Source organism: Rhopalosiphum maidis, chromosome 3 (genome assembly GCF_003676215.2).
Source record: "Rhopalosiphum maidis isolate BTI-1 chromosome 3, ASM367621v3, whole genome shotgun sequence".
Lineage (NCBI taxonomy): Eukaryota > Metazoa > Arthropoda > Insecta > Hemiptera > Aphididae > Rhopalosiphum > Rhopalosiphum maidis.
The window spans coordinates 33,281,810-33,293,876 of record NC_040879.1 but is presented as its reverse complement, the minus strand read 5'-3'; the positions used below and the strand labels follow the sequence as shown (position 1 = coordinate 33,293,876).

Genomic DNA, 12,067 nt, shown 5'->3' with positions numbered 1-12,067 from the left:
TTTTATTTTTATAATATGTGCCTTATTAAACATTTATTTTGTGTAACTATAGATAAAAAATATGAACTGTAGAGACATATGTATATTGTTAATACTATAGTTATTATTAAAATAAATTAATAAGATTTTTAGGAAACTCGTAGAAAAGTTGGCATAACTAAAATATTTTATAAAAGTTAAATATTTGATTAAAAATTATCATCCAAGTTCATTATGTATATTAAGTACATAATGATGAAATATCAGATATTTATAGAGGTCAAGACTTTATACATCGGTTTTTATATACCAATACTTTAACTTAATATATTGTATAATAATTAACAGAATCCATGTAATTCAATTTTTTAGACTATTTTATACACTATGTAAACATTATTTTAATAGTTTATGTTTATAGTATCATTTACACTATATACTACAAGCTACAAGATATTAGATGTTAATATTATTTACGTCCACTGTCCACTGTTCCTATACTTATATGTTCACCTATTTTAGAAAATTTACATTAAATATTTTATAGTACTTAAAAATATGATAATGATTTATGATATAAGTATATTATAAGAGTTTTCAATAAATAATATTTATAAATCGTGTTAAGGCAAAAAAAAAAATGTACAATTTGTCTTAGACTCATGACTTTTATAAAGAAAGTTTTTATGAAATAAATATATTGTGATCATACAAACACCTTTTGTATTAGTACAATTATCTACAGTTCACCTGATTTTTTTTTTAAGTTTAATATTTGTGTGTTCATTTTCAAATTTCACACATTTTGAAAAGAGATCTAATATTATTAAGATGATCTCAGCACACTTACCTGTGTGTTACATAGTACTTTGCAAATTTATATCCAGCAAAACCAATTTTGTATTTTTAGGTTTAATATTGGAAATAATTGACTTATTATAGAACTTAAAGATACTTGAGACTATTATCTAGAGCACCATTTTATAACCCTTTATTAATGTTTTAATTTAAAGTGAGTTACAAATATTTAAAATATTCCTAGATTATTTTCATACTTGTTAGTTTGATAATTATTTAATTCATTTATATTAATATCAAAACTAATAATACACAATTAGATAAGGTAAATGCTAATAATTCGGTATGTTAGAACCGAGTCAAATACACAATGTTGATATTGTCTTTTGATGATGAATTATTTTTGTTTATTCAAAAATGTATAGCTGTTTAAAAGACATAAGACCTAATATTTATATAATATTTATTGGGATTGACCACTTAAACATATATCACTCATACTGAGTATTATAAGCTACAACCTTTAATATCTTGCCCTCGTACACTCAATGTTAATGACTCACATCTAAAATATTTGGTTGACATTGTCAATGTATGATGAGGTACAATGGCATATATTTATTGTATTACATTTATTTCTTTTTTAAGACCTTATAGATTTGACTTACATCGTATAAATACCTTAGCATAGCATAGTGGTTTTCAACTTGTGAACCATACTACCAACTATCAAGAAAGTTCCATTCGTAGTAGAAACTAAAAATATAATTGTTGAAAATTGTTTTAATAGAGCAGTATACATGAATTTCAAAATCAAAAGGAGCTGTGGATCCAAAAAGGTTGAAAACCATTGCCCTAGCACAAGTCTTTTAAGGTCAAAACGTTGTAAAGAGAAAACACAAACTTTATGGTCGAAAACACCTTTATTACATTTAAATAAATAATATTTCAATGAGATTCATATGATAGCCGTTCACCTTTCCATCCATATCTGTCACATATACATACACCGAACACACTCCTGCCAAACTCGCAACAACAGCAGTACTGTACTTTCTTGATATTGAACAAAAAAACATCTGTCAATATAGTGTATAAAAATGTGATATATTCATTTTTAATTACGAATTATGTAGAAGTCTTTTTTGGCACTGGTAAAAATCCTGGTTTCTTAGTAGGACGTAACTTAGCACTCAGTTTAATTGCAGCATTACGTATTTTTGCCATTGTTGAAGTTGATGTTCCTTTGGAATTATTATTTTTCCTGAAAGAAAATTATATTGATTTCATTAAAAATTGGATTAATTTATAATACCGCTTATGAAGGAATATTATAAACATAATATGTGTTTTTAATAAATGTATCTAAGGTCTAGACAAGGCTTGCTGTCAATAAACTATACACTGGAGAAATAATTTTAAATTCAAACTTTTAATTTAAAATTGGAAAATCCATGCATAATATGTTTACTCAGTATACAAAATAGGCTATATTTCACATATCTACATAAGTATATTGTTTAAATTAATAAAATATTTAAATAAAATTAATATGTACATTTAAAAATTGTTAATTACCTTTAGATTCCAAATGAAGCAATATATATATTGATTTTATAAAGTTTTATTTTTATTTAGAATTAAATATTGCATTATCCAAGAAAAATTATTATTACTTAATAGTTAATACTAAAAGTAAAATAAACGGCTTTAAAATTATATAAAAAAACATATCACGAAATATACTTGGTAATATAGGCTGAGAAATCGTCTTCGATCAGAATTGTATATATTTACAATGATACATCATTGAATTCAAATTTAACATACCCATAATAGTCACCCACTCGACACCTAAAGTGCGGCAGAGCATTATCCATTTGCCTACCTTTTTTTTCCTTTACTCCTTTTAAAACGCTTGGTTTTTTTATTGATTGAAGAAGTGGTTTTTCGTTTTCTTCCCCTGTTACATGTAGTCTCCATCATTTTATTGACCATCTCTTCATAATTTGGAGAATCAACATTAATTTCTTGGCAATATTCATTATTTTCTCGATACACTTCAATATTTTTAATTGCTATTGTAAAAAACATACATTTTATTGATTTATTTAAAAAAATACTGTATTTGTGAGAATTGAATTCTTAGATACTAATGGTTTTGAATTATATTCTTATTCATGATAAAATACATTTTTGAAATTCAATAATTGATGAAAACGTACATTACTTTTTTTTAATCTTTCGGGACTATATAAATAATAGTTTCTTATACCTGACTTTTCAACAGCTGCTTGTTGTGTAATTTCTAAAAGGGGTTGACCAAATTTTTCAAAATTTGATTTTGTTACGCCATCAATTTTCAGCATATCATCTTCAGTTTCAGGCATTAATTGTGACATTGAACGAATGGCCTGAAATATTAATGTATTAAATATTTTAATATTATTATATTATATAGTTCTCTTTTACTTATATACTTTAATGTCTGACAATATTATTTTATTTTATATTAACCCATACATAAAAAAAATAAGTTTATAAATTAATTTTCATGTTAAGATATTTGTTTCAAACTTACTTGGACAGTCATAACCGCATTTGTACTGATACCTAAAGATTCAGCTAAGCCACGGCATATTTCCATTAAATTTGTGTAGCATTTTTCTTTTATTTCTTCAAGAATTGGATTTATAGTATTATCTTTAACACTAACAATTTTACTGTCTAACAAATTTGTTTTTGGACTAAATGCAAGTGATAACTATATATGAACATAATTAATGTAGTTTTAAAATGTCTATTTAATCATAATTTTTATTTATTTTCTAATTTGTTTGTACCTTAACAAGCCCAGTTAAGAGTGTTTCTGCTTTAGGGCCTATCCTAATATATGCGTTCATAATATCTGATTTAAATGCGACCATTTCTTCACTCAAATAACTTTCAAGTATTAGTTTGTGTATTAATCGTTCTATATCATGTCTATCCCAGTGTAAACCCTTACCAAATATATTAGAATGTTCATGACCTATATTATAATAATTGTTTTTTAATGTTTTTAAATAATTTCTACAAATATAATGATAAATAACTATAAACTTTACCATACAATACCACTTTTTGAGTTTTTTTCCCTTTGAAAATATCTACAAAGTGGGTAAATGTAAAATTATTGCTTGAACCACAGATTTCTTGAATGGCTTTTATTAGGTTAATGCTTTCTTCCGTAACATCAATTAACTTTATGGATTGCTGAAATAAAAAACTTGTTTTGAATAATAAATAACTAGGTGGAAATTTAAAATTCATTGGTAACAATGTATTAATAAATTTATTCATTAACCAGTAATTTAAACCAACCTGTTAGCTATTTAAGAGATTAAATATTGGGCTACCTAATATTAATAATTTTATTTACTTTTTGAAAAAAGATCTACAAAAATTTCTCTTAACTGTTAATTAAACCTAAATAAGCTATTTTGACTTATAAAAATAGTTTCAATAATATTTAATAATATACCTTTATTCGACAATTGTCACAAGTAGTCGTCTCATTAGCAATGCACTGAGCTTTATCATAATGTTCGTCAAAGTAGTTAAGTTGCAAAGCACGACGGCAATCCATTTTATTTTCACAATACGATACAATTCTACAAAGATTATGAAAGCGTACTTTTTTTGTTTCATAAGTAGCCCCACCTCCAACTAAAAAAAAATTAAATCATTATTATTGTAACATAGCAAATTATATTTATTTTTTAATAAATGGTAATTTATAATATTTTATTAGAAAATATTTTATTTAATGTATTATCAAGTCTTTGAATACATAAAAATCTACCGTGAATAGAAAATATTTATAAGATTTAATTGAATTGGTAAAGCTATATTAATGTTTATAACCATTAACCAAAATTTATTGGATTGTAGCTAATAATTTATAAAAAATAATACATTTTAAAATAATAAAATATTTGTTCATACTTTCAATAAGTTTTTTGATACGATGCATATCAGAATAGTTATAGTACAACAAACAGTATGCTGTATCACCATCTCGTCCAGCTCTACCTGATTCTTGATAATAACCTTCAATAGATTGTGGTAATGAATAATGTATAACATAACGTACATCTGGTTTGTCAATACCCATGCCAAAAGCAATAGTAGCACAAACTACCTGAAATTGATAATTTAAAACATTAAAAACTGTATAATTCATTGGTAGCATATAGATCATAGGATGTAAATATTTTACATTTGATTTATTAGAAGTCCATTGCATTTGAACGTCATTTCTTTTTTTATCAGTTAATCCAGCGTGATAGCTTGCAGCTTTAATTCCTTCTCCAGACAAAAAAAGAGCAGTATTATCACATTCTTTTTTGGTCATACAATAAATTATACCAGACTGGCGTGCAAATTTTGATTTTATTAGATTAGCAATTTCTAATAATGAAGCTTTACCTTTTTTAGGAATCACCTCATAAATTAAATTAGGTCGATTAAAACTGGATACAAACCTTAAAACAAATGTATTTTTATATAATTTATAAAACAATCATCATATTTTGATCATAACAATTAACTTGTTATGAACATTTAATATTTTTTTTAGAGACATTTTAAAGAATCAAATGATATAGATACCTATTCTAGATTTTATAAATGAGAATAAATACAATTTTTAGTTTAGTCATATTTTAATCAATTTTTTATTTTTGTATGGTTGATTATATCATCAGTATAAAATTAGTGTTTTCTACAGCCAGACATATATATGGCCTGATAGGACTTCAGAGATTTCATACTGAGCAGCGTTTCAAATTTTATAATTATCATTTTGAATACTTATAAGAAATTGAAAATGTTTCGAAAATTGTGATCCAATCAGTGCAGGATTGGTCTGGCGAGCTACCGATTAAAATTCAGTAGGCCGCTCAAAATATGAGCCGGTTTTGAGTGTTTGGTCATATTTTTTTTTTATGTAATTGATAGAAAATATAATTGATTTGAATTATTTAAACTGTACAGTAAGTACAACTGTAATCAAACGTTAGAAATTTTAAAACTCTGTAGGCCGATATCTTGCCAATTCGGAGCTGGATCCAATTATTAGTTTTTTATTAATCTGATAGAAACTGATACAATATACTAATATACATAAATTAAAGTTATTGATTTATGCACACAACAAACAACAGGTTAAAAGGAGGGCTATATTTTTCTATTGCTGTATACATCATTAATATACATGTATTATTAAATAATTTTCTTTTAAAAACATAATGCATAGCTATTTCAATTTTTTATCATTGCGTAATCATACAAAATTTATATCAAATAAAGAATAAATAAATTTCTCCCTAATCAATCGATTTATCAGAACTAGTCTTACTAAACTAAATATTCAGAAAATAGTACAATTTATGTCATTAAATAAAATTAAATGAGTTACTTAAAAATAGTAATAAAAGAGAAAAAATAATAATGGTTACATTATTTCAAAAGATTTGCTATGACTTGAAATATATTTATCAGAAATTTAGTTAAAATTGTAATTAAATGAATGTTATACCATTTTATTTCTTCAATATTAAGCTGATGCAGAACATCTTTACGAACACGTTGGGTTGCTGTAGCTGTTAGTACCATTATTGGAACATTTTGATAATTTTGTTTAAATACGTCTAATCGCTTGTAGTCTGGTCTGTAAATTAATATTCAACATGAATTCATATTTTGTAATAATATGTTATTATAAAATTACTTGAATGTAATGTATACCAACCTAAAATCATGACCCCACTGTGACACACAATGAGCTTCATCAATAACTATTCGAGCTAGTAAATTCCTACAATGCAAATTGTTTAGAACTTGTGTTAATTTATTACTTACTGCAACTTTTTCAGGTGTGACATATAGCAATTTTAATCCTTAAACACCAAAACAAGGTTTACTTTTTTTTTTATTAAAATAGAAAATCTATAATTTGTAGTAAAATATAAAATATGTATAATAAGCAAATAGAATAAATATGATGGAGAATATTTATATGATAATAATATTTATGAGGAGGGAAACTGTCCAGTGACAGAAACAGAACCCTCGAGCAAGGTCTACTTAAAATATAACAATAATGCAAGTTAATACTAAAAATATTAATATTTTTAAATAATTATAAATGATATTATACTATAGCCATCTAAAAATGATACTGAATAATACTTCATAAATAGTTATAGAAAGTTATTTAAATAAAAATATATATACAATCTTAAATTAATAAATTATAAAAATAAATATATCACAGTAATTATATTATCATTTAATAAATACCTGGATCAGCTCCCCAAAGTTCAGAAAAAATTGTATTTTCTTCATCAGGAGTGATACCACTTAATAAGTGAGCTGCTGGTATCTGTTGAAAAAATAATTATCTCAAAAACAAATATTAAATATTGAAATTGAATATATTATATATTTTTAAAAGTTTCTAGATTATATTAAATAAACATATTTATTTTTATCTAAAATTTCTTAAATAGAATTTATCAAATACTTACATCTAAAGATTTTAATTTTTGAGTCTGGTCAATAATCAATGATTTTAATGGTGATATCACAACAGTTATACCTTTTGATATAACTGCAGGCAATTGATAGCATAATGATTTTCCACCACCAGTTGGCATTAAAATGAAACAATTATGTCCAAGTAAAGCAGCATTAATAGCTTCAAATTGGTTAGGACGGAAATGCCGAAGTCCAAAAGTTTTTTTAAACACTGCTAAAAGTTCCCAAGAAAAATTATAGTCAGTTTTGGTGAATTCCATTATGGGCGAGTTTGTATTTGAATATTGATTTTTGTTACAACTGGTATTTATACAATCTATTTGAATTGATTGATATGTACAATCATGTATTGCTAAAAAAAATTATTTTTTTAGAATACACATTTAAAAATATAATGACAAAATTACATACTTTTATTAATTGTCTGAGAACTAGTAGTAGATTTCTGACAGTTCAAAGTTGAACTTACTCCAGTTTTGTAATCATTTTCTTCTGAATTATTTTTTAATGATGTTATGGTGCATGGTAAGTTTTTAACTTTATTTTCAGGATTAATTTGAGAATTTTTATTTAAATTTATTGAAAAACATGAATTCTTATCATGTACTAGTTGAATATCATCAAAAATGTTTTCTGACATTATATTTATACATTTTTCATCCTTATCAGATGCAACAAAAATATCATCTAAAACTGAAGAATTTTTAACTTCTGAAATTTTTTGTTGATTTTTTAATTGTGCTTTAGCAACTTTTAATTTATTTTTTATTTTTTGTCGAACTTTTTTAAGGTGAGGTAAAGATGATGGATCTCGAAGACCAGGGATGTTAATGGCCAACTTCTCTGGTATACTTACAAACATGTTGAATACTTTTTGTAACATTTCATATTCTATTTTTTCTAAACTTTTTATATGAGCTTCTAGTTTTGGAATAGTCTGAAACAAATTATCCATAATTTATTCAAATATTTTTAACTCAAATATATTTCAGTTGGGTTCTATAACTTGAATCTCAGAAAGAAAGAATAATAAATTCAACTCATGTATTTTTGGAGTTCATTACCTTGAACATAACTTATAAATATCTACAAATGGTAAAAAAAAAATATTAATTATGAAGTTTTTCAAGTTAACAAGACTCAACTGTATAAGTAAATTAAATAGACTTTTAATTCTTACACTAATAGATGTAACATCAAGTTCATTAATATTTTCATTGTGAAATAAAATTTCTTTTGATACATTTGAATCTACAAAAATGTAAATAGAAATTTTTAAGTAATTCATATTACACAAATATGCGGTGATTATCAAACACTCATTATTGTAGAACTATTTTTTAATATATTTACATTTTTATAAAATGTTTACCCTTTTACCTCCCTAACATTTAAATCTAAAGTCTTTAAGATAAGAAAATTATTAGTAACACTTGTACCTCTTACTGTTAAAACTATTTATTTAAACCGTATAAAACCATACCACTGTTATTCCTTTCAGTGTTTTGAGTATCATATAAAATTTCACTTTTTTCTGATATAGAAGTCGCTTTGTTAAATGAACTCTTTTTATTAGTTTTGACAGTACATCCAATTGTTTCATTAATTATATTTTCTTTCTAAGAAAAAAAAATACAAATTTGATTAGGTGAATGAAGGATATTTTTATCTAGAATATTTCAATAAGTATACAACTATTTCTCAAACATTTTACCTAAATAAAAAAAAATCAATAAACCTAATAACATATGGTTACATTTAATATCCAAATAATCAAGTTAAGAATTAAATTAATATTATATATGTAAGATATAAAAAATATATTTTATAACATAAAATGTGTAATTAAACAATTCTTAAAAATGTAAATAGGTACTCACTTTGTTTGGATCTTGAGATTCCAATGTTTTTATAGACGGTTTATTTAAGCTTTTTTTTTCAATTGTGTTTTGAGATGCTAAAATAATTAAATAAAATTAACTTTTATTATAAATTTACAAATCATTAGATGTTTTTTTTTTTTTATTTGAATTTAGTTCAATAAGATACTAATAGATACTTCATATTATTCTTATTTCTTACAAAATATTTTTTCTTAATAATTTAAGAATAAACATTTTGAAATGAAAAACTTCATTTCAAAAAATGTATAAAGTAAAGTTATTTAATTTTATCATATAATATTTAAAAGAAATGTTTTTTTTTATAGATTAATAAAGGATTTATAGAAACACTATAAGAAATATTTAGAAATGTTATATTTAGATGATATGACTATGACACTATTATAAAACAATATTTTTAACATTTTGAATTTATCTGAATGAGTACTCTTTAAAATATATAGTATTTAAATTTTAAATACTTATTAACTATATGCTTAGAATTTAATTTTTATTCATTGAAATTCTTATGATACATTCTGCTCTAGAATATTGAATTTAAAAACTAAGAATTAAAATATGATTATGACAAGTAAATGTAATATCCAGTATATAGTGTGTAAATTAATTAAAAATTCAGTAACTGTAATTTAAAAAATAATGCATTTTTCAATATAATATATGATTAATAGCCTACCTTTTACAATAAAGTAAATAAAATAAAATAATAAAAATAAAAAAACCATTTAAATTTTATTTTAATTCTTTCAGAAAAATTTTTGAATCAGAAAATTTTAAAATAGCCATTTTGTATTTATTTATTTATTATATAATGAAATTTAACAATTTTGAATGCGCGAAAAAAATCTTCTATCTCAAAAAAATACTGCATACTATTATGGTAAAATTGTATGGTTTTCACAATATTGATTATTAATTACCTAATTCAATAGATTATAAAGAACACACAACTCTTGATATTTCATGTAAGTTTTTTTTTTTATTTAACTTTATAAAAAATAAATACTATTTCTGCATACTCAGGAATATCAAATTTCATTTTATTAAATTAGTTAGATGAAATAAATAAAAATTAAGACTACCTAATGTTTATTTACCCACCTGTATTATAGATAGAATTTTAACATTAATAACACATATCAAACAAATAATGATAAATAACGACTATATCAATAACTTCACCAGAGTATAATTAATATTATTATTTAGGTACTTTTAAAATTTTTTAGGACAATTAAAATTTAAATAGAATATATTCATACGTTTTTTTTTAGATAAAACTATACTTGATTTAGACCACAATGAAGTTAAAATTAACTTGGATATAATTAGTAGTGTATACTGAATATATTGAACAATAATGTAAAAACAAATATCAAATAGAATTTCATTGATTAGTGTACCAATTCTTTATGATGATTTAAATTACCTAGCATTATAATTATCAAAACTATACAATTTTACCATAATATTATGCTGTATAGAAGTTTCTTTCTTTCATTCAAAATTATATTTTCTCTATATTAAAAATAAATAAGTGGTTTATGACTTATTTTATTTTATGCCATTGTAGTAAAAGATATCTATTAGTTATATATTACATTGAAAAAAACCACTACAATATCTGCATACTGAATTACTGCTACTGACTTTCCAATCAATTTACATACCGTATAAAAATATAATAGGCAGGTTGTAGGTTATTATTTATTACACTCTTGTAAAATTATCATACTTACAGTCTTTAAACAATGTATTTTGAAGTTGTTCATAACTCATATATTCTGTTGTTGTTAAATCATCAATATCACTTTTAAATGTACTACAATAAAACAAAAAGTGAATCTATAAATACATAGTTCATAACTCATAGTTAAAGGCTTACAATATTCAACTTAAGAATTGTCAATTATAACGTGTTCTATTATTTGGAATTTTAGAACTAACTAAATTAAATACCAACACTTTTATTTGATACATTTTAAAATCTTTATTGCAAACCTTCAACCATTCAGACCTTTAAGTTCGGGAAATTTATCTTTGTCACTATATGGTATGGTACAGTAAAATTTTGAAACACACGTGTTTCTATAATTGGGCCATGGATTTGTCACTAAAAAGTCAGGTGGTCGCTTATGTGGTTCTCCTAAACTCAACAGCACTATTTAGCGACTACAGTGCCCCATAAATTAGATTAGAAATATTTTATTTAATATACACACATATGATATATTTAATAAAATAAAATAAATCTACTCCTTTAAGCTATAGCATGTGATGGAGTAGAATACTAGAGAACAGTACCTGTTGACTTTTGACAAAATGATAAATGCATTATATAATGCAATAAGTAAACAGTTTAAGTTTCCTGTTAAGAAAATAAATGTATTGCATTTGTGTAATTGTGTTAGTACAATTACAATTATTAGTAAGTTTTACATAATATATATTTAAAAACATTTTTTAGTAGCTTTAGAAGATTAAGACATATTTTTTGCTGATAAAATTATTTTTTACTGTAGTCATCACTTACGTCTTATGCCCTTTTTTATTTTCTTCTTTTTGAGAAGATAACTCACAAAACAATGATTTTGTAGAAGTAACTTTTTGGTCTTTTTTTTTCTCAACAATAGAACTGAGATTTTTTAAAACTACACTTGGCTTTTTCAATTGGAAACTCATAATTTAGCAATAGTCAGAAAAGCAATTCAAAAATAATTGTACAGATATCAATATGAAAAACAAATTTTTATAATTTATGCCTCAACCATCTCAAGTTTCATGCATCATTCTATAATACTGTT

General features: G+C 23.7%; 1 protein-coding gene across 2 annotated transcripts; it reads right to left on the bottom strand.

Moving 5' to 3' along the window:
- Positions 1 to 1,681: 1,681 nt before the first annotated feature.
- LOC113556060 (Bloom syndrome protein homolog) lies at positions 1,682 to 11,945 on the bottom strand. 2 transcript variants are annotated; one of them, XM_026960781.1, is made up of 20 exons: positions 11,797 to 11,945; positions 11,003 to 11,085; positions 9,240 to 9,316; positions 8,843 to 8,978; positions 8,540 to 8,610; positions 7,771 to 8,296; positions 7,350 to 7,711; positions 7,123 to 7,204; positions 6,572 to 6,719; positions 6,359 to 6,490; positions 5,039 to 5,303; positions 4,765 to 4,960; positions 4,301 to 4,485; positions 3,885 to 4,032; positions 3,621 to 3,808; positions 3,359 to 3,541; positions 3,053 to 3,191; positions 2,666 to 2,855; positions 1,903 to 2,041; positions 1,682 to 1,833 (listed from the first exon to the last, which is right to left on the bottom strand). In XM_026960781.1, exons 1-19 carry the CDS (start codon positions 11,943 to 11,945, stop codon positions 1,906 to 1,908), a joined length of 3,396 nt encoding a protein of 1,131 aa, XP_026816582.1. In that variant the 3' UTR covers positions 1,682 to 1,833; positions 1,903 to 1,905. The 2 variants fall into 2 exon arrangements, with proteins under 2 accessions (XP_026816582.1, XP_026816583.1); XM_026960782.1 differs by lacking the exons at positions 8,540 to 8,610; positions 11,003 to 11,085; positions 11,797 to 11,945.
- Positions 11,946 to 12,067: the final 122 nt, after the last annotated feature.

Excerpts from the sequence above, each read along its gene's own strand:
- LOC113556060 (XM_026960781.1), bottom strand. The coding sequence starts at position 11,945 with ATGAGTTTCCAATTGAAAAAGCCAAGTGTAGTTTTAAAAAATCTCAGT. Across the intron at positions 6,491-6,571 it reads CAGTGGGGTCATGATTTTAG|ACCAGACTACAAGCGATTAG; the intron begins GTTGGTATACAT and ends ATTAATTTACAG. Across the intron at positions 3,192-3,358 it reads ATGCGGTTATGACTGTCCAA|GCCATTCGTTCAATGTCACA; the intron begins GTAAGTTTGAAA and ends TTAATATTTCAG.